Consider the following 25,920-nt stretch of genomic DNA (forward strand, 5'->3'; position numbering starts at 1 on the left):
TCAAGAGAACCAATGACATTAGCGGCAACAGTAGATTGCACCGTAGCCTCACGTGCAATCCACACAGTATGATTGCCTAGGGCTCCACGCCTAGAGAAAGAAAAAAAAGCTCCTCGTCTCACCCAACTTTTTTCTTCAAACTTTTTTTCCCTTCTCCCCCCAAGGGTCGGTCGCAATGCGCAACACGCTCATTTTCGCCGGCAACTCATGCCCAGCTCTCACAGGCCAAATATGTGAGAACTTGGGCATGACTCCTGCCCAAGCGGAGCTGACCCAATTCTCCAATGTGAGCTTCCTGTAGCTCTTCGTTGCCGTTTTTGGTTCCTTGACTGTCGGCCTCGGCAGATACTAACTGACTCCCAAGGGCGAGACAAGTGTCCGGATCCTCACAAGCGTCCGAGAGAAGGATGTCTTCGTTGTCCAGTCTGGGAGTCCCAGGATCAACGACTCCATCATGGAGTTGCTCATCATGATCTCTGCTTGCAAGGGTGGCTCTGCCAACAAGGTCACAGGTTCGCTCAACGGGCACCGGCTCTGCTGTGGAACATTGCTGACATTGTTTCGCAGCTGTGCTCCCGTACTTCCCCTACAGCCGACAGTCCAAGAAGAAGTCTCCTAGAGGAGCTATTACCGCTAGGATGCTGTCCAACTTGCTTGGCGTTGCTGGAGTTAAACACGTCATCACCGTGGACCTTCATGCCTCGCAGATGCAAGGCTTCTTCAGGTGCCCCGTTGACAACCTCCATGCTGAACCCATCATTGCCAAATGGATCAAGCGAAATGTGCCAAACTGGCGAGAGGCTGTGGTGGTGTCCAAAAACCCTGGTGGTACAAAGCGAGTTACGTCACTTGCGGATGCTCTCAAGCTGAACTTTGGGCTGGTCACCACCGACAGGAGACGCGGGACAAATATGACGGGCAGCATGATCATGAATCATCTCGATGGACTTGATCAGCGGTCTGAATTCAGGGACGCGGCGCAGAGCGAAAGTCGGCCAGACAAGCCCGCCCCAAGCCACGATAGAGCAAGGACCCCCGTTAGGAGTACTAGAGTTGTCACCGACTCTCAAGGTTCGCCTATTCGGTCTAGCGATTTGTCGACAAGTGCGACGAATCTTGCTGATCCTGTCCCAGCAGATCAACCCGCAGCACGGCGAAAGAGCGCCGTGCATCTCGACTCTGACTATGATGATCGTCGTGCCCAAGAAGTCATTCATGGCCGGCTGATTCAAGGCCACATTGTCGAAGATGACTTCCCGTCTCCGGGGCGATCTACGGCTGGTAACAGCGTGCAGGGCGATGATCCGATGACCATGTCTCATGCTTCGTCCTTCTTTGCGCCCGATCGTCAGTCGCTGGCTGGCGGCGCCAACGGCGAAAGCAGCTCCGACGAGGAAGACAATGCTTTTGAGGATCCCAGGGCAGAGCACATGATCACGCTGGTGGGAGACGTGAGAAATCGCACCGTCTTCATAGTCGATGACATGATTGACAAGCCAGGATCATGGATCGCTGCGGCTGAGACCGTTGTCAAGAAAGGCTTGGCCAAGAAGGTGTACTGCATTGCTACCCATGGTGTCTTTGGCGGAGACTGTTTGGAGCAACTGCAAGCATGCGAGTGCATCGACACCATTGTTGTTACCAACAGCTTCCCCATCAACGAGGAACGAGTGAGAAACTCGAGTAAGCTGGTCATTTTGGATCTTTCCTTTCTCCTGTCCGAAGCCATCCGCCGAAATCATTATGGCGAGTCCATTTCTCCCTTGTTTCAACATATCGGAGACTGAAATATGGAAGGATGTTGATTGCAATGTGTAAGCTGAAGGCGAATTGCCGCCTCTTTTCAAGACTGTTCATGGTCTGGCTGGATGGGTCTCTCCAGTTGTTTCATTTTTCTTTTAGCGTGGCGCCCTTGGATTTAGGAAAGGAAAGAGAAACAAAAAAGGCATGATTATTTGTACGAACAAGGTCAGTCAATTGATGAATAACGATGAGTGCCGTGGAAGATTACCCCTTCTCCCCACGTGTGTGTTTCTGTGTGTGTGTGTCCATTATGTCGTGTTTCAACAAACACAACCCAGCGGTGCTGTCCTTGTGGCAGCAAGAGTCCGATTCATCTCAGAATGGATTCTTAACGGAACGTTGGTAGATCAAATTTTCGTTCTTAGAAGGCCCCTGATTCTTTTCTGGCTTCGGCTGGTCGTGGGTTAGGGGCAAGAGAAATTTTCGAACATGCAAGCCAGATACATAGCAATTTGCAATTTAACAATCCAATTTATTTGCCAAATGTTTAAATGCTTATTTATTTATTTATTTTTAATCTACTAAATGTGCATATTTTACCTTAAATCGACGTGTTCATATGTCTATCTATACACTCATTTTATCTAAGTTGGTCGGCGATGCATGATGAGAGCAGATGCCTTTTCGCCCGTCAGTAATCAGAAAGCGTCAAGCAGGAATCGAGAGAACGAGGGGTCACATACCTGGTGGTTGGGGTAGAGCAGAGACTCGGCAACGACGACATTCTCCTTTCTGGTGGCGGCGAAGACAATGACCTCAGCGATATCCTCTGGAGTGAGGGGGTCGCAGCCACTGGTGATGGTGTGTCAGTGCCCATACAATAAAGTGATGATATAAGCGGAACGGCAGAGGAGAACGGGCGAAATCTTACGCATAGACAGCATCGGCTTTGGACTTGTCACCGTAGAAACGAACAACGGAAAATTCCTAGTGGCAGCTGTAAGCAATGGACAAGCTTGATTTTGGTACTTCGAGCTGCCTTACCGTTTCAACCTGGCCGGGGTCAATCTCGATGACCCTGATTCGGGTGGCGATAAGCTCTTTTCTCAAGCTATCCGTGAAGCTTCGGACAGCAGCTTTGCTGGCGCAGTAGATTCCGCCTCCGGGATATGGCTCACGGCCTTTAAAGAGACAGGAGGTTAATATCACACATTAAAGAATGAGAGAGGAATTGTGAGATGACTCAAGAAGACATACCGGCAATGGAACCAATGTTGATAATATCTCCCTGGCCACCGTTAGGTCGCTTCTGGAAAATTGGCAAAATGGCCTGTGTCATGTTGATGAGACCAGTGACGTTTGTCGTGAAGACAACATTCATGTCCTCCTCATCAATTTCAGGTGCTTTAGCCACACCCTTGACGAGGCCGCTGAGCAATAAGGAATCAGTAAAGCTACTAATAGTATAGATAAAAGGTAATACTTCCTTTCATCGTACAGCATAAGAAAAAGAGAGAAAAACTTACGCATTGTTGACCAACACGTGGATATCCCTCCACTCCTCCGGCAAACTGTTCACAAAGCCACGGATCTCATCCGCCTTGCTCACATCAAGCTTCACAGGCAACACCTTGACTCCATTGTTAGTCTCCTTGTGAATCTCAGCAGCAAGTTCCTCCAGCGACTCCGCACGGCGAGCCGTCACAATGAGGCGCAAGTTGCCATTGGGGTTGGTCCGCGCAAACTCGAGAGCCGTCGACCGTCCGATTCCAGATGATGCTCCAGTAATGAGGATGGTCTTGCCCTCTAGACGCTTAGCTGCTGCAGATGAAGCCATGGTGCGTGTAAAGATGGTGAATCTACTTTGTGAGATGGCTGGTTTGAAGGTGAGAGACGGAGAAGCAAAGGTCTGTCTCTGGCTATATCTAGACAAGGACCGGTTGTAGCCGCTTTGTAAGAAAGACGAACGAGTCACAGCAGTGCGGAAAAGATTGGCGGTAGTTCTGATTTGAACGGAAGGCATCAAGATCAAGATATGCTTCTCCGTTGACTTTTGCACGCTAGCCAATTGCTTAAGAAGAAGAGAGAGAAGATGGAAAGTCGTAGAAGGAAAAGTGGGTTTGATGTTGACTCCAAATTGGAGAGGACGAGATATGAGATACCAAAGGGCACAGGTTTACGATTGGGTACCTCAGAGACTGAGTCACGACATGTACATTTCATGTATCTGATTTGAGGGCACTAATAGCAGCTACAACAGATTTCAAGCACGACTCTTAGAGGGAATTAGTATCCATTCATCATGCTATACAAAAATGACGACAAGCTCCAGGGCGTCTCCAAATCGCCAATTCCCCCACCTTGGTTCCGGTTGAAAATTGACCCCGCGCTTCTCAACGTGGGGCAGAAACACATGCAGAGTGATTGCATCTTCAGCGGACGGCAGCACTTTTTACCGTCTCGAGGATCCCACGCTTGGCAATTATCTCTCCGCGGATTTTTATCCTCGCTTATCCGATTATCAGGTCTTCCGAGCCAAGAGCATGAAAGAAACAAAGGGAAGGGAAGGAGAAATACAGCAGGGGAGCAAGGACACAGGGTAATCGAGACCATTTGTTTATGCTAATGCTTTTGCTGTAGCAAGAAGTATTTGTCGTATACAAGAGCCAAAAGCGGCTCTCCTGCAATCGTCCAAGGGTGCTAATCAAGAAGATGTCCACCTCTCCGTCATTCAGATCCCTCATAGACATGACAGAAACACTCAAGTTAAAGGCATGAGTGCTACATCCAAAACAGACAGCATGCCTAATTCATTTCATCGGATCTTCCGAATGTGTAAGGTCCTGCAGCGGAATCAAGGGTTCCACGGCTCTCTGTTGCCCATCTCTCGGAACTGTCGCTTGAAGCTGCTGCTCGATGTCCCTTTTGCGTATATGACAACTCATAAAGGCTGTCGATAGCACCGCCAAACAAGCTGCTACAGCGGCCGTTGTGATGCTCTTGTGGAACGCAGACGAATATGCCTTTTTGACAGCTTCTAGGCTATCTCCCCGTAGATTTTTCATGTCGCCCTCCATGAAAGCCAGCTCATCAGGGGTCAGAATATCCGGAAGTCGGTTAATGACTTCGGTGTGTAAGAACAACGTAGAAACTGCTACGCCAAGACTTCCCCCTAATATTCTCGCTTGCGCAAGAATGCCATGAGCTGATGCTAAAAGGCAAAAGAGTCAGCAGGTTATACGAACAAAGCAATGTAAAAATAAAGGACCTCCTTACCCTTTTGGCGTGTCAGAACATCAACACTTATCACATTGGTTGCTGCTGCTGTAAAAAGACCAAAACCAAACCCCACAAAAGCTAGAAACCCAAGAGCTCTTGCGTCGTTTTCAGGTCCTCTAACTGTTGTGAGGAGCACAAATCCAAGACCCATGAGCCATGAACCACAACGCAAGGTCCCAGAGAGATGATCTTTGACTGCGTTGACCTTTCCGCTGACCATGCTCCCGATAGCAGCTGTTCCCAGCATAGGAAGCAATGTTAGCCCTGCAAGGAGTGGGCTCTTGCCGCTCACGACTTGCATCCTGATTGGAAATAAGAATATCAAGAGTAAATAAGGGTAGCCCAGTAGAAAGGTAGTCAACATGCTTCTTGCGTAGCGTCGATTTCGTAACAGCTCTATAGGGAAGATGGGAGCGATAGATTGAGCAAACCACTTCTCAATAGCAAATCCCCAGGCGAAAAGTGCTAGCCAACACGCCAAACCAACGACCAATGGTGCGATAAATATCGGGCGCCTCCAGGTTTTTGGTTCGGACTCACCGGCATTCTGAAATGCAAAAACAACGAGAATCGAGGCCGTGATTCCTAGTATGGTACCGACAAAGTCAAACTGCTTCCACGGTGTGGTCTGTGTATGAGACATCTTCCTTTTGCTGGGCCAGCCGATAAAGAAAACAATCAGAGAAGCAAACCCAATGGGCCCGCTGTCTTCCACGTTAGCTGAGTTCTTCCATCATGTACATGGTCGGGATTGCAGACTTCATCCAAAAAATCCACCGCCAGCTTGTATATTCGGCGAAAATCCCTCCCAAAACTGGCCCAAGAATGCCCGCGCTGGCAATGACCACTCCGATGATGCTACCGATATATTGACGAAGCTGCGGTGGGCATTGCTGGGTCAATATGATCATTGATAAGGCATATAGACCTGCAAAGCACTGTAAGCCTTTCACTATCTTTGTGTAAGAGGGGAGGGTTTCGTATTCACAGACCGGAACCGCCAATCCCCTGAAATCCTCGGCATATTATCAGCCACTTTACGTGCTTAGAAAAGCCACATGCAATAGAGAAGGACACAAAGAGTATATATGAAGCTGCGAAAGCATTACGCCGTCCAACAATATCGGAAAGAGTGCTGCATGACACGATGAAGCCAGCATAGCCTAAAGTATAGGCTAGCACGACCCAGTTGATCAGACTATGCTCTTGAAACTCGACCCCGATTGTGTATAAACTGGTTGCTAGGATGGAGGAGTCGATGATCGACAGTAGCAGGCCTGAACAGACTCTATGAGAACAGATCAGCTGGAATCAGCTCATGCAAGCTCTCCTTTGAACGGCACTGACACTCACCCACAACAAAGCAACCAAAACTGCCGGGTAGAAATGGGAGTAACATTGGCTTCCGGAATTTGTCCATCATCCACGTGTGGTGTTGTTTCCATAGAATCTCCGGGCTCGTCACAGCTGGAGCATCTCGAAGGAGGCGACATTGTCCCAGTATCGGAAACGGATCTTGAGATTCGGAAATCCTAATCTGACAGGCTTAACTTAGGGGTAATATGAGCCTGAGATTTTGTTGCTGCCTTGTAGGATGACCCAGAATGTCTCTCTATCAGCCGAGCTGGCCCCAAAAGAATGCTTAAAGGTATCCAAAAAGCAGCTCGCCTTCTAATATTAACAAGCGGATTCCAAAAAGAAGGAAGGAATATTAGGACGAATGATCGTGTTGAGTGCAAAAAGCGAGAGTAGTTGAACAAACGGAGAGGTAAATCGAGATAGGTAGGTAAGAGGGTCCAGTTCGTCAGGTGCAGCTGGTGGAAGGACGGCCTCTTATACTGGTCGTCGAAGACTGCAAACAAAATTGATTCTAGAAATCAGGTATTGTCAAGTGACTCTCTCCGTTTGCTACATGCTTAGTGTAGGTTTTTTTTGAGTGTCTGTAAATCACACTCACGCCTTCCTATTATACCAAAACTGCTACTGATGAGAAGCCAGAGGGGTGAATACTCATATGCCATAGCCGCAGGTATGGAAACATTGAAAGCTTAAATCGGCATCATGGCACTCGCTTGGCTATAGTTGGATCTGAGGGAGTGGTAAAGAATGCTTGATACGAAGCCACTAATATCTGCACAAAGAAAGGAGATAACGAGAGTCCATAATTATAGTACAAGGAGCGTAGGTGCCTTTTAGAGCTCAAAGTCATGAGGCTAAAAGTTGTGCTTGTACGGTTTCACTCTGGTAAGAACCGGAATACTGTGACATGTTCTGTTCATGTGATGCAAGTGAATGCAGTATGTTGAACGAAAGAGACACATGCACCTCGAGAAACCAACGAGCGCCTCCAATAGAGGTGGTGCATAAGAAGAATTACAGAGTCCTCTAACAACAAGAACTAATGTTAATGTCAGCTAGGTGATATGCTCTTGATGAATAAATTAATAAATTGAAGTGGCAGATATTTCTTCTTTCGCGGTAGACGTAGGGAAGATGAACCTCGTACACAGCAGATGTATGGAAATAAAGATAATTCTTGAGACTATTGATACCTAATGCGGACTAAGTAAAGCGTGCGCTCTCTGCCTAGTCTGCAGCGGGTAATAGTAAGAGCTTGGATTGTGCCCCTCGATAGCTACAGGTGCCTAGCTCCCAGTACATGCATTGTTCAACAACTGCATCAATCGTCGCCCATTTGCAACATCAGAAGCTCTGTATTGGCTGGGAATTTGCCAAAGAATACAGTATCAGTACTTCAAAACTTGCACTTTTCCAATAGCACTCTCTCACTCACATCTTCACAACAAACGCACCGGGCCATCTGCCACTACCCCGCTGGTGCCCAGCAGTCATCTCAACTTCAAACCATCCACACAGGCAGCTCTTGCACAGTATGACAGAGGAACTGGAACAAACGACTCTCATACCTCAGGGTCCTTCAGACAAGGAAAAGAAGTATGATCGCCAGCTCAGGCTGTGGGCTGCTTCAGGCCAGGCCGCACTAGAATCGGCCAATCTCTTGCTTATTAACTCGGGAGCCGGCACAGTTGGTATTGAAACGCTGAAGAACCTTGTCTTACCCGGTTTGTTGGTCCTTTACCCAAAGACTGAGTCTGAATGCGGGCCCTAATATTGTAATTTTACTTAGGCATTGGCAAATTCACTATTGCCGATGGTGCCGTTGTCCAGGATGTGGACTTGGGCGTCAACTTCTTCCTAGACGAATCATGTCTCGGTAAATCAAGAGCTCAGTGCTGTACGGAGCTGCTCCTTGAGCTTAATCCAGAGGTGGATGGAGTTTGGAATTCTGCCGTGACGGTGCGTTCCTCGTGTTATCTATGGTGTCTTCAGGGCTAATTGACCCAGGATGCCACCAGTCTTCAAGAGCTGCTTAACGCACCAGAGACTTTCACCATGATCATGTATAGCCATCCTTTACAACCTGGAATGCTTGAAGCCATTGAGGCATATGGCCATCAGCATCGGACGCCACTTATAGCCATCCACTCAGTAGGCTTCTACTCCTACTTCCGGATCACATTACCAGGAACATTTCCCACTGTGGATACTCACCCCGACCAGACTGCAACGACAGACCTGAGACTGTTATCCCCTTGGCGAGAACTATCCGAGTTTGCCAACGAAATGACCAAAGACATCGACAATCTCGACCACCACGACCATGGTCATATTCCCATGGTTGTAATTTTGCTTTACTATCTTGACATCTGGAAAAAGGAACACGGCGGCGCTTACCCAACATCTTACGGCGAAAAGACAGAATTTCGCCAACTCATATCCAAGGCCACAAGGCGAGACAATCCTGAGGGAGGTGAAGAGAACTTTGACGAAGCTTTCGCAGCTGTAATGCAGCATGTGACTCTGCAACCAATCCCTTCATCGCTTAAACAGGTCTTTGATTATGAGCATACGGATGAACAAGACTCCAAGTCCAGCTTTTGGATCATTGCCGAAGCTTTAAAGCAATTTTATGCTGAGAACGAACGCCTACCCGTGGCTGGTGGCTTGCCTGATATGAAGGCGCAGTCCAGCGTCTACATAAAGTTGCAGAACATCTACAAGGACAAAGCTAGACAAGATGTAAACGACGTCTTGTCCAGAGTCCGCAAAATATCGGGGGGTGAAAATATCGGCTTGGAGGAAGTAGAGCTGTTTTGCAAAAATGCTCGCTTCGTTAAACTCATCAACAACACAGGGGAAGCGCCGCCAAGCATGGAGCAGATCATAGGTAGGTGACAAGCCGGTGCAACTCTTTGGGTCAGTGACTAATATGAGACCATCTCTCAACTAGAGCGAGAGCTAAGCAATGATGAAATCGCTGCCATTGCCGGACCGGAAATGCCGACATCGCTGATCCCCATCTACCTTGCCTTGAGCGTGCCATCGCAGTCTTCGGTAGCATCTGCTGATGAGATTGTAACTGCAGTCTGCCAAAAGGCGCCGGCTCTTGAGGGCAATGAGCGTTTGACTCAGGTGGCTCAAGAATTAGCACGAGCAGCTGGCGGAGAGCTGCACAACATCTCTGCCGTAACTGGAGGGATGGTGGCGCAAGAGGTGATTAAAATTATTACAAACCAATATGTTCCCATTGACAATACCTGTGTGTTTGATGGGATTGAGAGCCGATGCCAAGTCTTAAGGTTATGAGGCTTATGAGGCTTTCACTCGCGCAAATTTGATGACACGGGGTCGATATAGGCAAAACGAGATCAATCGCATTTAAAGGTCAGAGAATCATACATGGGCATTAGCAGCTATTATTTTGAATCAAGTCCACAGGAACATCCTAGAAGGGTGGTAGTCATTGGTAATATACCGAAAGATTCTGCAATAAAGTCAGACAGGCTTGAAAGGGCAACTTGATTATATGTTACAGGCCATACTAAGATATGGCTTCAATTGTACTTCATCGCCCAACCCATCATTAGACATTTGGGCCATTTCCTTGGGATATGATTGGTTGTAATTCATAGGTAAGGTGGAATGCTCAGACAGAAGGAAATCTTCAAACTGTACCTTCCTTACTCGTGAGAGGCAAGTGCGAGCCCTGCAGGAGACTTCACAACCGAGCTGCTGCCTTAGACGAGACTCATAGAGGGCAATATGAGAGGCAAGTACATCCCGATTGAAACTCTAATAAAGACGAGAGCTTTGCTTCATACCATTCATCTTCCCCAACGTCTTGGAAAAAAAACCTATTTGAAGAGTCTGATTAACTCTTCAACTGCGAACGCATGAATCGCGCTCTTTGGCTCCTAACAACGCTTCTGAGCTTCCAGATTGCTTGACGGTTCAGTTACGATAACGTCCACCATTCCCTTTTATTTCACTTATCTACATTTGCTCCCTTTTCTGTGGACCATTGGACGCACGATTAATCTCAGGTTCAAATGGATCATCCACTCACCTGCAATAACCTCAAGTGTAGAAAGCAACTTGCCGACCACGCGGTCGTCACAAGTTGCAGGTGAGTTTCCTGATCAATTTTCTGGCTTTATCTAATACATGCTTATGGTTTGCTCGCGATTCAGTCACATATTTTGTTCGGAATGCGCTAAACAGCTTGGCTTCACACAACTGGAAAATCAAGGGCGCAACACTTGCCCTGCATGCAACGCCCAACTGGCTAAAGCAGACAGCATCTTCTTCACCAATCTCAATCCAACCGAAGAATATAAGGCATGTATACTCAGTGGGTTGAATCCCAGCATAGTCATGGAATGCGCGGGGCGAGCTGTCGGCTTCTGGGCGTATCAAATCACCCAAAACCTACACTATCAGCAGCATTTGTGCAAGACATTACAAGAAAAGTACTCGGATTTGTGGACTCGATGTGATCAAATCAATAGAGATGCAGATGCAAAAATCAACGGACTACGTGGGAAATTGGAAAGTTAGTGATGTCGGCGATTGCCCTTCTTATTTCATGAACTTATCAAGGCAGGTATGACGAATTCGCGAGACATCTTGCAACAAAAGAATGTCGAACTGGCGGAAGCTCTCAGAGATAAAAATCGCAAGCTTTACCAGACACAAGAGCTTTATACTCAAGTCAAGAGAAAAGCCGAATTGGGCCAAATTGAGCGAGCAGCGTACGATGCCGTCGATAATTCCATCCGCTTAGCGCCCCAGCCCGCAACGAACGGCCAGGAACCACACGGCTTTCATTCAGGTTTTCATGATACAAATGATCCGGTTTACTCTCTCAGCCATGGGCCACGGTTTGATACTACAGGGTTCACCACAGGTCTGCCTGGATCCAACCTTCAGCGGAACGAGCGTGAAGATCCTTGGGCAAGAAAACGGACTCCATCTCATGGTAAAGTACATCACTATCCACAGATATTGGATACAGCCTTAACCCATCATTACAGGCCTCACCCCTGAAGCACAGCCGTACCGCCGTACAACAAGCGGCCAGGGACGAGCAGATATTTTCCCTCCCAATATCGCCAGCAACAAAGGGTTGTCCAGGGGGGGCAGCATAAGGCAGCCAGGTGCGAACTCTCCAGGTTTCCCCCAGCGAGGTAGCCCTTGGGCTAGTGTTGGCCTCACCTCTGGGCTCAAGTCTGGCGAACCGCCTGGTCAAACCAGAGCGAATGGACCATTGAGGGATCTATAACAAAGAAAGTTGCGTTCAGTGACAAGATATCGGTTCGGAAGGTATCTATTTTTTGGGCAGTATGTGTTTTGGCAATCTCATTGAGGGAGTTATAATGAGAACAGTCATGAAAGAAAAGCAACCGGCAGTGTTCAATAATTGATCTCCTTCAGTCTAAAGCGGGTTCAAGATATTACGAGTGAACAAAGGCCATCTACAGCATTTATATACTGCATACCAGTGCACATGTCGCCGCGTAAAAGTTGCAGGCACCACCTATCACACAAAACCTCCGTACCGATAACCAACATGCAGAGAGGAGATGAATTTGTACGCTTTCAAAGCGAGGTAACCTATACCAGAACCATCCGATACAAATTGCCATCATTCATCCGAAAAATGGCTTCCCGTCTCGGATTACGCAATCCAGACAGGTGGACGGTTGATACGAGGAGAACGGCACTACAATGCACAGATGAGATGCAAGTACATACACATGAACGAATAACATATGACAATCGCGAGCAGCATTCGACAGTGCACATTTCATCGGTGGAAACGCAGCCGCCAGTTCAGTGCTGGCTGTTGGAGCCAGCGCAAAGATGTCCAGCCCCTTGCTCGTTTGGACGAGTGCAAAGATATTCAGCCGTTTGCAACGAGTGCAGCCCAGGCCGAAGCTGGGGAACCTGTGCCAGCCGCCGGGAGAGGCATTTATGTTGCGTTCAGTGTTGTTCAAGATAGAGGTGCGCCATACTCGTACAAGCACGGGTGACAAGTGGATGGAGGAAATGCTCGTGATGCGTGGGGTATTGCAGGGTTGTGCAGATGCTGGTGGTGTTATCACAGCCATCGCCTGTAGTGGCAGATTGAGCTACTGCGGATGACTTCGTATTCTATCTTTAGCAGCGACGAAACAAGGATGGTGGCCGTGGATAGCGTGTACTTTGCAGATAGGCTGTGAAAAGTATAGAAACCTGGAATTATTATTTCTCTGCGTAGGCTCTCAAGTACAGTGACTAAGATAAGATGCTTTTGCCCATGGCGTAATGGTAGCGCACTGTGGCGTCGGCTCCCCAGGCGTGAGGCATTCAGCGTCTCTCAGTGGCTCGACAGCTGCCAGTCCACGTAATTATGCGTGCCCGTGTTGGACTTTAGCATTTTCTCAATCTCCATGTCAATTTTCCGTTTTCCCTTCCACATGTTCGCCCGCAACCTGTCGCACCACGATAGTTGCATTGTCTCTCGTTCAGTCGCTTGATCACCTAGCCTCGATTCCTACTGTAATCCCTAATTCTGTGGCACAATCTCCTTCACTTCGCTCGCTAGCCTTTGTTTCGATACCCCTGCGCAAAGTAACCTGCCAATCCTACACTAAATACATTTCTTATCGCCTAATGATTGCGCCCCCTCGAGAAGCCTCCATTCCTCGATAACCACCTGCCGGGAGACAAAGAATTCTTTGTCTCGACTTTTGCGATCTTTGATTCTCATCCATTCCCCGCATTGACGGATCGGCGGCCGCGCGAGTCGATCCATCTGCTGCGCTTTCTTGCCCCTGCTGGCGGCTATCAACCCGATAAAAGTAATAATAACAAACCGATTCGACTCGGTAGGCGCCGCGCGAGACTAGATTTGATTCGACTGGACTCGATATCAGCAGTCCGCATGCTCTCATGGGTAAGACGCGAAACCCACCGGCTCGGAATTGGGAGGAGGAATTGCCAAGAAGGAGAAAGAGAGGAATCTGAGATCGGTATCCGCTAATATGGAATGGTTGCGCAGGTCAATACGGTGTAATTCTCGATGCTGGCTCTTCCGGCACCCGCGTGTACATCTACAAATGGAAGGATCCTAACAAGGCCCTCAAGCATGCGTCTGCCTCCGATGCCCACGTACTGCCAAAGCTGAAGCTCCACAAGAGCAAGAAAATCCATCCGGGAGTTTCTACTTTTGCTGAAGATGTCTCCTCTGTCGGGCCCGACCATTTGAAAGCGCTAATCGACACCGCGCTCGACGAGATACCAGCATCCCAGATCGCCGAGACGCCCATCTTCCTCCTGGCAACTGCTGGCGTTCGATTCTTGCCCAAGCACCAGCAAACAGCGTTGCTACAAGGCATCTGCACATACCTACAGGCCAACACGCAGTTTCTGCTTCCCGATTGTGCAAGCCATATTCAGGTCATCTCAGGCGAGACCGAGGGCTTGTACGGCTGGATCGCTGCCAACTATCTCCTTGGCGGCTTCGATAAACCCGACGAACATGCGCATGGAAAAGGCCACAATACCTATGGCTTCTTAGACATGGGTGGTGCGTCGGCACAGATTGCATTTGCACCAAACACAACCGAGACGGAAAAGCACGCGAACGACCTTAAGCTGGTCCGACTGCGACGCCTAGATGGCTCCCCTATGGAGTACAAGGTCTTTACGGCTACGTGGCTCGGTTTTGGGGCTAACAAGGCGCGAGAACGATTTGTCGAAGGCTTACAAGATCAGTACGGCAAAGCGAAAGGCGACATTCCTGACCCTTGCCTGCCGAAAGGCTTGCGAACCTCCATCAAGGGCGAGCCTCTTGGTAGTAAGCAATCATCCGATGTTGCGCTCGTTGGAACCGGCATGTTTGAAGAATGCCTCCGTAAGACGTACCCCTTATTGGGTAAAGATGTTCCATGCAAGGACGATCCGTGCTTACTCAACGGTAAGCATGTGCCAGCCATTGACTTTGATGTGAACCACTTCATTGGCGTCTCGGAGTACTGGCACACAACACATGGCGTCTTCGGTCAAGAAAGCAAAGTCTACGACTTGATCGCATACGAGCAGGAGGTTAATGCATTCTGCAGCCAGGACTGGTCAGTAATTGAACATGGACTTGACAAGAGAAAGAAGACGATGGAGGAAAAGGCAGAGAATGCCAGGGAAGCATGCTTCAAAGCATCATGGTTAATCAACGTGCTATACGAGGGCATTGGCATCCCGAGGATCAGTCTAGGAGACATTCCCGGCACAAAAGTGAACAACACCAAGGGCGCTGTGGAAAAGGCGAAAGGTAAGGGGTTTTTGGATCCCTTCCAGCCTATTGATACGATTGGAGGCGTTGAGGTCAGCTGGACTCTGGGCAAAATGGTTCTCTACGCTGCCGGACAGATCCCACCACAAGGCTCAGAACTCCCCGTTGGATTCGGAAGCAATACAGGGCTGGAGATTCCCTCTGATTTTGAACTTGCCGGGTCCAAACCCTTGTTTCCAGGCTCTCATAGCTATGACGATGATGACGACGACGATGTCCTTTCAAACCGGTCCTCGCCTGTCTCTGGTCTATTGGTGCTGATGCTGGTTCTCCTCTTCATTGGCTATCTTCTAAGAAAAACCAAATGGGGGCCCAGAGTGCTGGGCAGATTCCGCCGTTTCCGGAAAGCTAGAAGCTCGTCTTTTGTAAGGAACCTTTTCGGCAGAAACACAACAAGTTATGATCGGTTGTTAGAGGAAGGCGGTGCGCTTGAGTTTGAGCTTGGAGGCACAGAATCCGATGAAACTGACGGCTCGGACGGCGGAGAGACGTCAAGATCTGCTAGAAGCCACCGATTGTCGGGAACCAAGTCAAGCTTTGAGCGGTTCGACGGGATGCGTCCACCGTCAGTTATGGACAGGCATGGGCTTGTTGTACGAACAGAGAGCTGCGAACGACTTGCTCCGACACTACAAATGCTGAACGCTGGCCGTCGCAGCAGAGCCCCAAGTCCGACACGGTTGAAGAATTCCATTGTGATACCGCAGGAAAGCTAGCGACGACGCGGTGGAAGCAGCTCCTCTTAGAAGAATGTCATGATTGTATGATAGACATGTCAAAGCGTTGATGGAATCTCACGGTTGTCGGCTTCATTCGTACACGTTCATTTTTGGTCTATATGTTCCCCGACTGCCCCCTTAATAGCGGCCTTTTGTTTTTTGGAAATGGGTATATAGGAAGTTTGCTGGTGAAGCAGCGGTATCTCCAAGCTGGAGCTTAGGATGAGAGATTCTCTCATTCACCAGGTAGTAGAACCACTTTTTAGAAATAGCTCTATACGAGCCCTGTTTATACACAATATTTGAACCACAGCCTTATTGCACGTTTACGCCCGTGTTCTTTTGTTTTTTGTTGTGCCGCAATATTAAGATGATGCTAATCCTTACATGAGTTTGGCCGAAAAATGGATGGATGGGCAGAGGGGTGAAAAAAGCAGATGTGAGATTCGCTCTACGCTACAAAGCCAAACGGGAAGAGTACAGCCGAAGCAGTTGTGATTTGTACAAGGAGTAAGATTTCGATTTCAGTCGGCCTGCTTCTCGAGGAAGCTAGGATCAGAGCGAACTCGGGATTCGAACTTGCGCCACCAGTCTTCAAAGGCCCGCAAAGGAACTACCTCGACGCCGCCGGGGCCTGCAGTGCCGCTGAAGCTGGCGAGGAAGTTGAAGGCGTTTTGGATGATGCGCTGGGCGAGGACGGCGGTCGAAGTCGTTGTTGAACCGGAAGAGTTCGATGCTGGCGCATTCGCTTTGTTGGCGGCAAGCTCTTGTAGGCGCTGGCCAACGCCGTCGGCGGGCTCGACCGAGATGCCAATCATGAAGCCGCCCGCGTCGGCCTCGGCGCCGCCGCCGACCTTGAACATTGCGCTCTCTTTACCGGGCCCGATGGCGCCGAGGAAGCGGAAGTTTGGCGTCGGGCTGGCGGCGGCTTCGCGGGCGGTGGTGAGGTAGATTGCGGCGGCGGAGTTGTCGGGCAGGGCGACGGCGGGGAGGAGGAAGACGACGATGTGGGAGAAGGGTTTTGTCGTGGGCAGGGCGTAGAGGAATGAGGCGGGGGAGGGGTTGGAGGTAGGATCGGTGATGAGAGGCTGTCCGGCGGGGACGATGCCGAAGAGAGGGCCGGACATTGTTGAGAGGGATCTGGAGATTGGCTGTTTGCTGGATTGGATGCGATGCGACTGGGGATGTATGGCGGTGATTTGAGCTCTTGGGAAAGCGAAAAAGGATGGAGAAGAGCTGGTTAGATTTGATGTTTTTTCTAGAGCCGCGGGGTAGGTCGAAGTGGGCAGTTTAGTGGTGTTTTTTTTTTCTGCTTCGGATGAAAGAAAAGAGAATACTAGAGGGAGAAGTAGAAAGACAAAAGAATGAAGTCCTACATCAAAAAAAACATATAAAATTAGATGAATCATATCGTCTAACAGGCATCCGGGTTACTCAACACAGTTAGCCGCACGACATAACAGCTGTTTTGGTGTTTGTCCTCGGCAACTGCCCTTTCCAAGACGCAGATCCACCGCCGGACCAACAACGTCTAGGCTACAAGGTTCACTTTTGAGGCATTCTTTTGTTTCCCTCCTGATCATTCACCGGTAAACAAACGCCTTTTGTGGATTTAGACCTTAGTCACCTACAGATTCTGATCCTTTACAGGTACGTTGAACACATTCGTTGCTTGATTGGCTCGTTGCCTGCTAGCATAGCCATGAAGCCTCTTTCATGCTGTTGATGAGGAATGAAGACCTGAGAGGGTCATTATGCCTTGTGCCGAGTGGTGCTCTGATACTTCAGTGTATGCAGACTTATAAATTTCCCAGTAGGAAGCTGTGAATTTTACAGACTCTTGTCATCCCAGTTTGCAATCTTGCAGAAGCATCTAATCACCGCATACAGATAGCTACCGTTTTGAGCACCATGTCGAAGACCAATCTAGACCTCATTTGTGACACTGACAAGTGCGTTTTATTCCTTCAATCCATTACTTAACAAGAGAACCCTTTCTTCAAGTTCAGGCGGTGGCAGAGCTTTCGTAACTACGTCAGCCACTAATCGAATGCCCATAACAGGTTTCCGTACAGTGATGATCAGACAGCCGAGGCCAATAGCCTGCGTAGTAGACTGTTCAAGCTGCTGTGGGAAGATGAAGACGGACAATATGCCATTGGTTATGTACCCGATTGGGTTATCGATGAGCTGTCTCAAACACCCCAAGACATACGGGGAGACATGCGTTTAAACACAGCTGACCGTACTGTCGAGCTGTTCAGGTCGCCACAGACGGAAGAGGAGCGAACTCTTGCCGTAGCGGCATTGACAAGCTATTGGCGTGAAAAGGGTACCTTCAAGACTCTCAAAGGATGGCGTGACGAACTATGGCCCGTGTATGCTCGAAAGGGGGAGCTTCTCTTCAGTGTGGAAAGGGCTGCCATGGGCCTGTTTGGCACTGCGCGGTACGGAGTGCATATGGTTGCCTATGTCGAAGACCCAACCGCTCCCTACGGCATGAAACTCTGGGTGCCAAAGCGAGCATCCAACAAGTCGACCTTCCCCGGCATGCTGGACAATACCGTGGCTGGTGGCCTCATGACGGGCGAGGACCCCTTTGAATGCATCATCCGAGAGGCTGACGAAGAGGCTAGTCTTCCCGATCCTCTGGTCCGTGGCACTGCGGAGTGGGTTGGGAACGTCACCTACATCTACATCACTGAGGCAAAGTACGTTGGTGAGGACGGCTACATTTATCCCGAGTGCCAGTGGGTCTATAATCTCAAGCTACCTGTTGACGTCGTGCCTCGTCCCAAAGATGGCGAAGTTGAAGAGTTTCTGTTGTGTGACGTGGACGAGGTGAAGAGGGATCTGGCGGCCGGGAAATTCAAGCCCAATTGCGCGCTGGTCATGATCGACTTCTTCATTCGCCATGGCATTCTGACCGAGGCCAACGAACCTGATCTGGCCGCTATCAAGGCCAGGATGCACCGAGACCTTCCTTTCCCCGGGCCGCATCAGCCAGATTGGCCCGGCCACAATAGCAAACAGTCGGTTAAAGCAGCGTAGGCTAGTTTGTTCATTCATATCTTTCTCTCTCTTTTTTTCTCTTGCATTTTGCTGTCATGTTGCATGAGGACAGCCATAGGGAGTCTCGACGCCCTTCCTTTCTCTCTTTGACCTCTTATTATCTCTTTCCCATTCCATAAATTGTCGAATTTGTGTTTCCTCTATAAGTGAAGTTGCCCGTGAGCGATGTATTTTCCCCCATTCCTCGATGTTATAATTATTGACCAACTGCTGCTTTTTACCGCTTAACCAACAAATAAACGTTGTCAACTCGCAGTGGTGTTAACTTCTTAACCGGGCCCTGCAGGGCCATGAGCAATCCGCCGAATGAGACGTAAGCGTTACTATAGAGTAAAAAATCAAATTGTTAGCCAAGTTGTTCTTCATTCTCCAAAGCTTCTCTTGGGATCCGCATACATGGTGTTGCCATCAAACGTCTCCTCAAATTTGTAAATCTTTCCGTAGCATACATAGTCGTAGAGGTCGGCAAGAGTTGCTGGAGCATCGCCAGCCTTGCCAACGTCTCGCCAGCCCTTGTCGTCTTCCTTGCTACCGTCTGGTGATAGCGTGGTGGTGAGGACAACATGTAGCGTATCGGATACGGAGCATGGGAATAGCTCAATGTTGATGTCCAGGGTCATGACAGTCTGGGAGTCGCTAGACGTGCATGATATGCGGGCGACTCTGTCGTATTTGGACTGGTCGTATTCCGTCACGGTGAAGCTTTCTTCGAAAAGCGTAGCATCGCCACTTCCTGCTCCAGACATTTTGTAGAATTGGCCTTGTTATTTCTCCTTCTCTTTTTTTCCTTCTTCTAATTGGCTGCTCAGAAGCAAAAGTATCTTCGTGGATATTCAGCAAGTGTTCGGAGAATCGGCTTCGTTTTGGCGTTGGAGTTGACGATCTTTCGCGATTGAAATCGTTGTAGAAATTTATTTCTGTTGGAGGGGCACTACAGGCTTCAAAATGTCGGATATAAGCATATTTGTAGCTTATAGCACCGCATAGTAGTGCTGAATCGGGGCAATTAATCATTGATAAGATAAGCTTTTTTGTATACCCTTTGGTTCGAAAGTCGTCATGAATGAGTAAAAACGCTGAGCATCGGCTGTCTTTATTTTTAGCTCCTTCTAAAATGCCTTTCGAGAAGTACTTTTGGCTATGAGAAAGAATTTCTAGATTGAAAGTTACTTCATCCAACTGTTTCACCTTGACATGGAATTAATGGGTAGTTGGTGAAAACAGGTTTCAAACTTCAAATATTCGGCATGTCGTTTCGGAAGAGGAATACAGTAATCGGTGTTACTGGGGCCGCACCACAGTCACAGCAAACCAAGCTATTAGTCCCAGGTACTCGCCCTTCTCCTCACGATGGAAGACTCACCACCTCTACTGGAACTTCATCTTTGGATCAGCTGCTCGCAGGCCATGCTGGACTACCCGTGGGAACATGTCTTCTCGTCGAGGAGACTGGGACAACCGATTTTGGCGGAATTTTGCTTCGCTACTTTGCCGCTGAAGGACTAGTTCAAGGCCATTCTGTACATGTGTTGGGATTTGGAGATCACTGGCGACGTGAGCTTCCAGGGCTGGCGAGCGAGGGCCGATCGAAAGAGGCTAGTAGCTCTAATTCTTCAGACAGCAAGATGAAGATTGCTTGGCGATATGAGGCTCTAAGTAGTAGAGCTGCTCCATCACGTGGTGAGTAGTTTCCTGGCATCTTTTTGAAGACGTTTTACCAATAACATGCAAAAAAGGTCCATCAATATCAGACTCAGCAGAAGGGATGGCCCCTTTCTGTCATACGTTTGATCTATCAGGGCGCCTGGACGAAAGTGTCGCTCAGGGGCAGTTTTATACCACACGCGGAGGCGGCTTGGATTCAGGCCAGTCACTGTTCCGGCGTTTCATCAGCGAGGTCACTACTAAGATCAAGAGTTCGCCTCCTACCGCCATTCACAGAATTGTCGTTCCCAGCCTACTCTCGCCAACTCTATATCCACCTTCAGCTTGTCGTCCGCAAGAGGTGCTGCAGTTCTTGCACCAAATACGGGCCTTGCTGCGGCAGTTCCCCTCAAGGATTGTTGTCATGATGACGCTTCCCATCTCACTATATCCCCGTTCGACAGGACTCGTTCGGCGAGCAGAGCTAATCTGCGACGGCGTGGTGGAGTTGATATCACTCCAGCAGCAGCCTCAACACCATATTGACCGAAACTCTGCAAATGATACCAAAGCGCAGGGGTTGTTCAGGATTCACTCGCTGCCCATATTCCATGAAAAGGGGGGTGGATTGGAAGGAAGCTGGGTGAAGGAGGACATGTCTTTCAAGCTCAGCGCTTCCAGTGGGCTTGTTATCGCGCCTTATAGCTTACCACCCTTGGAAGATGATGGACCTTCAGATGCGCCATCAAATGATAATAAGCCAAAACTTGATTTCTAATCAAGTTCAACTCTTGCTTCCCACTTCTCTCTTCAAATAATTGATAGATCTCGCGTGAGACGCATAAATCGCACCTTGTTGAGTGCCTATTACAGCGAAGTATACCTAGGTATGCACTTAACAGGGAGAATCTCAAACGCTATACCGGTGCCTGAACCCCCTATGAGAATTTTAAGTGGATCTATATTTCTCTATGGGGGCATGAAGCTTCCCCACCACAGTAGCTCGATTATTTTATTTAAGATTCAAAATTCTTCTCTTCTGCTCAATGTCTTCTTGTCGCCTTTTCTCTCTGTCTTTTTACTTCAAACTTGAAGAGGCTGGGGAAGAGAGACTGGCACAAACATGCAAGGTAAGCAATTAACTGCGTTGCATTTTGAAACTGTTTACTGGGGTTCACCTACATGATTATTACCTTGAATATCTGTCAATCCACTGAACACTGATGACAAAATCAAATTTTTACGAAGACGACTTATGACTCTATTCCCTTTGAAACCAAACACACAAAGAATTCAATTCACATTTTGTATGCAGACACATGAACTAACACTTCATTGCGTTTGCAGGATCATAGTCACAATGGAAGCCCCTAAGCTCATCCGCATTGCCAATATCTCGGGGCGGTATCTCGTGTTTGACCCAGATGCCGTGAGCGCCCTCCGCCGAAGAGCAAACACCAACGGCACCTTGGTGGGAACTACTCCGCAGCAGCCAACTCAAAACATTTTCCTTGGTTTGCCAATCGAGCTCCGGCCTGAAGAGGTGGATGCTCTAATTCGTACAAACGTTGCGTACGTCGTAGATGATGTGGCCGCCCACCAGTCGGCTCTGCAGTCCCTTGACCATGACTCACGGAGGGCGTACATCGGCTCGCTGCGGCTGCGGAAACAAACTGCGCACAAGGTGTTTGCGGAAATGAACGCCCAGAAAGCCTCCATAGCAGCCAGCAAGGCTGAGAGACAGCGTGATTCCACTTCAACCCCTGCCTCCACCAGTTCCGCAGCACCTGATAGCCTCAAATCAGATGGCGGCCCCTTCTCTCGCAATAGCCAAGTGACTCTGTTGGGCGTCACACCAACATCTAGCGCCAACTATGTCTCTCCAGATGCTCATGCGTTACCTATGGAACCCAGTAACTCAGAAAAAGGGTCGTTATGCCAGTTTATGCTCGGCAATGGGTATTTCATGACTCCAGGGCTGCGATTTGGGGCCCGTTACAGTGTCTATCCCGGTGATCCTTTACGTTTCCATGCTCATTTCATGGCAAATGAGTATGGCTGGGAGGAGGAGATACCTATCCTTGATATCGTAGGCGGTGGCAGACTGGCAACAGCTGTAAAGAAAGCGTTTCTCATAGGGGGCCGTCAGCCGTCCACAGGTCCAGATACGGCTCTCCCTACTGTGAGAAGCTTCAGCATAGAATGGGCTGGCATGTAGAGTCCAATTGACATTATAAACAAAACATATCGCTATTGAAAGTAGGAGTATATATATTCCGACATCAGTCTAAGAAAAAGAAAATGGACAAAACAAAACTCCCAAGCCGGAGATGAAATAATCAAAGCTACCCCCCAGTTCCCAACTCCAGGTATGAGTGTGACAAAAAAAAAAGAAGAAGTGGGAAGAAGTAAAACAACAACCAGTAGTTTCTCAAGATCGAAACGGCTATATCCCAACAAGCCTTGATGCTGTAGCATACGCGGCTATTCCTAAGGGACATAGATCCTGCTGAAGCTCATGACATCCCGACGGCAGCACACGCACTTGTCAAAGTTATTCATAGCTAGAGACACGCGGCAGTCGTCGCACAAGCTAAGACAACGACAAGGCCATACGATGACGGTACGTGGTGAGCATTGACACACTACGCAAGGAGGGCTCTCGCCCTCAGCCGGTGTACCGGAGTCTTGTTGATCATCTTTGGCAGGGGAGGCTTGCCGTTTTGTCCAGATCAGCTGCTCCAGAAGATGCTCTTCTTCGTCTGGGCTAAGCTTTGTAAGACGACCTTGGGGACCAAGCTTGCTTGTCTGCTTTGCCTTTGGACTCTGCACCGTCAGAATTCTCGTCCGCTGAAGCTGCTCTATTCGTCTGAAGCCGGATCTTGTCAAGATGCGATCGCTCTGAAGGTGTGCCGCGAGTCTCTCCGCCTCCTGTCGCTCTTCCAGACTGGTAGGGTGTAGGAGGCGAGCGAGATCACCCATCGCCAGTGGACTATCAAGGAATGGAGTACCTTCACGTTCGGGCCGTGGTGAGCGCTGAGTAGGTGTTCTCTGCCCGCTCCCCACGTCTGATGTCCAATTGTCTTCTTCCTCGTCTTCCGTTTCGCCTCCATTTGTGGTCATGGTTATAACGCTCGTATTGTCCCAATCATCCTCTTCTTCACGAGGCTGATATGTTCCGCTCATGTCGTTAGAACCCCACCATCCACCTTTGAGCCAGTACTTGTAGAGATCCCCATCGAGCGTCTCTTCATCTTGGTTCGTATCGATTCGTCTGAATTCGGCCTCGATATCCAGAGCATCCATTCTGAGAGACTCGCCCTCCAGAGGTTTCGCCATTGCGTCTTTGCCTCCGCTGGAACCACGGTTCTGCCTCGACCCATTATCAGCTCCAGGCGCCTTTGAACGGCTTGCAAGCCACAGCAGCCAAGCAGGACGGGTTTGGAGGCGGCAGACGCCAAGGATCCACAGAACGGACAAGGCAAACACTCTTGCCAGAAGTTTGTTAATGCCAATGAGGAATTCCAAAGCCAGTAGCCATCTCGAGCTCCTCTCAGAAGCACCAATGCCCACTCTAAGGACCTTGTCGCCACGACCACGGGGGACTTTTTGTGCAGCACGCTCTCGACTATAACCATTAGGAGGCAAAAGAGGCCCATCTTTTACAGGTATTAGGCCGATAGTTCCGATTTGGTCGTAACGCGGATCAGAGAGACCCATGCTGATCCATTGCCTCCGCAGCTCCTCTGCTTCTCGATAACGGGCTTCTTCAAGCCAGGTCTGGTGTTTTAGGCTGACACCACGATCTTCATTCAGATATACAGCCTCGCTAGCCATGGTTATAGCGGCAAACCCTGTTCTCAGCAGGGCAGTGTAAAAATCCATTTCCCGCGTGATGCGAAGTTCCGACAAGGAGACATTTGCCTGCATATTTTCATGTGCGTGGAGTAGACGTTGGCGAAAGGTCATCCTAGAGTGTTCTTGGCTAGCAGGCGGCATCACAGCCGTGAGCAACAACGCAAGACCATAGACAAATAGGCACATGACAATGCCAATAAGAATCAAAACGTGGGGGACAAATCCAATAATACAGACAGTCGGAAATCTAAAGAACCCTTGAGACGCAGGATTATCCGCTTCAAAGGTTAAAAAGCTCCATACGAGACTGCCCATGAAGCATAACCCCCAGAATCCTGTGTTGACAAGCCGGTATTTAGCTTGGAGGTCAAACAGGCCCAAGAGATGGCTCGTGATGTGTGTCATGGAGGATAGAAAAGCAATCCACAAGACTTCAGGTGATGTATTAACACGCCTTAGAATTGCTGCTCGTGTCATGACAACGGTACCTCCTTGATTAAGTGATGCGGGAACTGGATTTTGGTATTTGGAAAACGCGCCCCATCCAAGCTGGTTGTTAACAGCAGCATCAGCCTCGGCAAAAGCAAGCGACTGTTCAAACAATGTCATGCCCGTCTCGGCAGCAACGGGCCGGCCCTGAACCGCACAGGAAATGGTCTCGAGGAATTGGCTGAGGCAGAAAGTGCCGAAGAGAGGCCACAATCGGGAAAGAGATCCTCGAAGCTCTCGAAGAGCGTCCGGGTCCGGTGACGGCACCATGTCGGCAGCAACGCAAGATTGCTCGTCTGAAGCACCGAAAAGTAACGACGAACTCATAGTATTTAGAAAAGGATTTGAATGTGAGAACATAAGGTCGGAGCTTCTGTTGGCATCGCCCCAACGCAACTGCGAGAAATCCGGCGAAGTCTGGCACTGAATAGACTGTAGGAGGGTTCGGGCCTGCAAGACAAGTACGACAAAAGGAACGATCCGCAGAAGGAGTCTAACTTGCCAACGAAGTCGCAACCTCCTCCGTGTGGCAGCAAATATGTGAGTCCGGTTAAGAACAACAGCCATGGCAATGCACGAGAGTGCCCATCGGCTGGTAGCATAGCTGAAGACGCTCCCCAAGCCTCGAACCCCGTCCAAAGACATGAACGGCGGCTGAGCTGACGCCGAAGCCGCCTGAGTGCCGGGAGCTGCAGCCACGTTCATCATGTTGCTATATAGGCTCGAGTCGGTGGTGATGGGGCGAAGAATCTCTTGTTCAGATGCAGAAGCAGCCGCCGACGAGATGGCGTCTTGGGCCGGAAGGGCAAGGGAATCGGGTGCCGCCATAAGAGAACCAAGCTTCATGACGATGCGCGGGCCAACCATGACAAGGTCTTCGAACAGAGGGGCATATCGCGTCACATTGACTGCTCGGGCAAGGGCCGTCAGATTGTACCATGTATTCGTCGTCGTCGGGTCGAAATCGGCCACTTGCTGTGTCGCTGCCAAAGGCGGCACTATTGCAATGCCATTCTGCATGACCGAGGCCAGTCAAGCAATGGCCGCGCCGGGGAAGCGATCCGACAGGGCGAGGCTTGATGCGCAGCTCTAGGATGATTCGAGAGGTGCAGCGAGGGGCTGGACCGACGCAGTCGTGAGGCGATGCGACTGGACGAGGCAGGATGTTGATGTTTGAAAAGCCTCTTGGAGGCCCCGTGAGAGAATCGCGTGCCGTACAGAAACAAGGCCGAGCTGCTTCCGCATATCAATGGATACCTGAAGAGGTAACTGTAATTAGTGCAGGTACCTCAGCAACGGCGATATCAGACACTAAATTAGCAGTCCTGCAGCGCCCGTAGCGTTAACTCGGACGGTAGCATTAGAAACTCCGCAGCGGAGGCCCATGGTGGCAGATCTTACAAGCAAGTTGCGGCTTTGCTG

At 49.4% G+C, this 25,920-nt stretch overlaps 12 protein-coding genes across 12 annotated transcripts; 7 read left to right on the plus strand and 5 right to left on the minus strand.

Annotated features, from left to right (window-relative positions):
* The first annotated feature begins 137 nt into the window (after positions 1-137).
* Positions 138-2,287, plus strand: V8C40DRAFT_254333 (ribose phosphate diphosphokinase subunit PRS1). The gene is made up of 3 exons (XM_083217800.1): positions 138-286; positions 365-512; positions 568-2,287. The coding sequence occupies exons 1-3, from the start codon at positions 176-178 to the stop codon at positions 1,785-1,787; spliced, it is 1,479 nt and encodes a 492-aa protein (XP_083069663.1). The 5' UTR covers positions 138-175; the 3' UTR covers positions 1,788-2,287.
* Positions 2,273-4,017, minus strand: V8C40DRAFT_254336 (SDR family oxidoreductase). Its single transcript, XM_083217801.1, has 6 exons — positions 3,270-4,017; positions 3,001-3,173; positions 2,788-2,924; positions 2,675-2,730; positions 2,487-2,595; positions 2,273-2,423 (listed from the first exon to the last, which is right to left on the minus strand). The coding sequence occupies exons 1-6, from the start codon at positions 3,764-3,766 to the stop codon at positions 2,388-2,390; spliced, it is 1,008 nt and encodes a 335-aa protein (XP_083069664.1). The 5' UTR covers positions 3,767-4,017; the 3' UTR covers positions 2,273-2,387.
* A 437-nt stretch (positions 4,018-4,454) lies between these two features.
* On the minus strand, positions 4,455-5,934 carry V8C40DRAFT_82856 (major facilitator superfamily domain-containing protein). Its single transcript, XM_083223488.1, has 2 exons — positions 5,020-5,934; positions 4,455-4,954 (listed from the first exon to the last, which is right to left on the minus strand). The coding sequence occupies exons 1-2, from the start codon at positions 5,663-5,665 to the stop codon at positions 4,554-4,556; spliced, it is 1,047 nt and encodes a 348-aa protein (XP_083069665.1). The 5' UTR covers positions 5,666-5,934; the 3' UTR covers positions 4,455-4,553.
* A 1,981-nt stretch (positions 5,935-7,915) lies between these two features.
* Positions 7,916-10,041, plus strand: V8C40DRAFT_282059 (uncharacterized protein; the record flags this gene model as incomplete). The annotated part of the gene is made up of 4 exons (XM_083221719.1): positions 7,916-8,105; positions 8,171-8,340; positions 8,389-9,271; positions 9,335-10,041. The coding sequence occupies 4 exons, from the start codon at positions 7,916-7,918 to the stop codon at positions 9,688-9,690; spliced, it is 1,599 nt and encodes a 532-aa protein (XP_083069666.1). The 3' UTR covers positions 9,691-10,041.
* Positions 10,042-10,082: 41 nt separating this feature from the next.
* V8C40DRAFT_82891 (uncharacterized protein) lies at positions 10,083-11,778 on the plus strand. The gene is made up of 4 exons (XM_083223489.1): positions 10,083-10,510; positions 10,575-10,936; positions 10,988-11,362; positions 11,418-11,778. Exons 1-4 carry the CDS (start codon positions 10,434-10,436, stop codon positions 11,663-11,665), a joined length of 1,062 nt encoding a protein of 353 aa, XP_083069667.1. The 5' UTR covers positions 10,083-10,433; the 3' UTR covers positions 11,666-11,778.
* A 1,063-nt stretch (positions 11,779-12,841) lies between these two features.
* On the plus strand, positions 12,842-15,758 carry V8C40DRAFT_254345 (apyrase domain-containing protein). The gene is made up of 2 exons (XM_083217802.1): positions 12,842-13,321; positions 13,427-15,758. Exons 1-2 carry the CDS (start codon positions 13,318-13,320, stop codon positions 15,430-15,432), a joined length of 2,010 nt encoding a protein of 669 aa, XP_083069668.1. The 5' UTR covers positions 12,842-13,317; the 3' UTR covers positions 15,433-15,758.
* Positions 15,759-15,959: 201 nt separating this feature from the next.
* Positions 15,960-16,562, minus strand: V8C40DRAFT_269430 (OPI10 family protein; the record flags this gene model as incomplete). The annotated part of the gene is made up of 1 exon (XM_083220080.1): positions 15,960-16,562. The coding sequence occupies one exon, from the start codon at positions 16,560-16,562 to the stop codon at positions 15,960-15,962; it is 603 nt and encodes a 200-aa protein (XP_083069669.1).
* A 337-nt stretch (positions 16,563-16,899) lies between these two features.
* On the plus strand, positions 16,900-18,616 carry V8C40DRAFT_254349 (NUDIX hydrolase domain-like protein). The gene is made up of 3 exons (XM_083217803.1): positions 16,900-17,248; positions 17,326-17,387; positions 17,499-18,616. Exons 2-3 carry the CDS (start codon positions 17,347-17,349, stop codon positions 18,484-18,486), a joined length of 1,029 nt encoding a protein of 342 aa, XP_083069670.1. The 5' UTR covers positions 16,900-17,248; positions 17,326-17,346; the 3' UTR covers positions 18,487-18,616.
* On the minus strand, positions 18,175-19,398 carry V8C40DRAFT_254354 (DNA-directed RNA polymerase core subunit RPB8). Its single transcript, XM_083217804.1, has 2 exons — positions 18,904-19,398; positions 18,175-18,830 (listed from the first exon to the last, which is right to left on the minus strand). Exons 1-2 carry the CDS (start codon positions 19,251-19,253, stop codon positions 18,725-18,727), a joined length of 456 nt encoding a protein of 151 aa, XP_083069671.1. The 5' UTR covers positions 19,254-19,398; the 3' UTR covers positions 18,175-18,724.
* Positions 19,399-19,560: 162 nt separating this feature from the next.
* On the plus strand, positions 19,561-21,192 carry V8C40DRAFT_254356 (elongator complex protein 4). The gene is made up of 2 exons (XM_083217805.1): positions 19,561-20,187; positions 20,244-21,192. The coding sequence occupies exons 1-2, from the start codon at positions 19,755-19,757 to the stop codon at positions 20,927-20,929; spliced, it is 1,119 nt and encodes a 372-aa protein (XP_083069672.1). The 5' UTR covers positions 19,561-19,754; the 3' UTR covers positions 20,930-21,192.
* Positions 21,193-22,533, plus strand: V8C40DRAFT_254359 (tRNA-intron endonuclease family protein). Its single transcript, XM_083217806.1, has 2 exons — positions 21,193-21,281; positions 21,499-22,533. Exon 2 carries the CDS (start codon positions 21,512-21,514, stop codon positions 22,367-22,369), a length of 858 nt encoding a protein of 285 aa, XP_083069673.1. The 5' UTR covers positions 21,193-21,281; positions 21,499-21,511; the 3' UTR covers positions 22,370-22,533.
* Positions 22,355-25,919, minus strand: V8C40DRAFT_254360 (uncharacterized protein). Its single transcript, XM_083217807.1, has one exon. It carries the CDS (start codon positions 25,516-25,518, stop codon positions 22,642-22,644), a length of 2,877 nt encoding a protein of 958 aa, XP_083069674.1. The 5' UTR covers positions 25,519-25,919; the 3' UTR covers positions 22,355-22,641.
* Position 25,920: the final 1 nt, after the last annotated feature.

The sequence above is a fragment of the Trichoderma camerunense genome (assembly GCF_050948025.1).
Source record: "Trichoderma camerunense strain CBS 138272 chromosome Unknown V8C40scaffold_18, whole genome shotgun sequence".
In the NCBI taxonomy this organism is placed as follows: domain Eukaryota; kingdom Fungi; phylum Ascomycota; class Sordariomycetes; order Hypocreales; family Hypocreaceae; genus Trichoderma; species Trichoderma camerunense.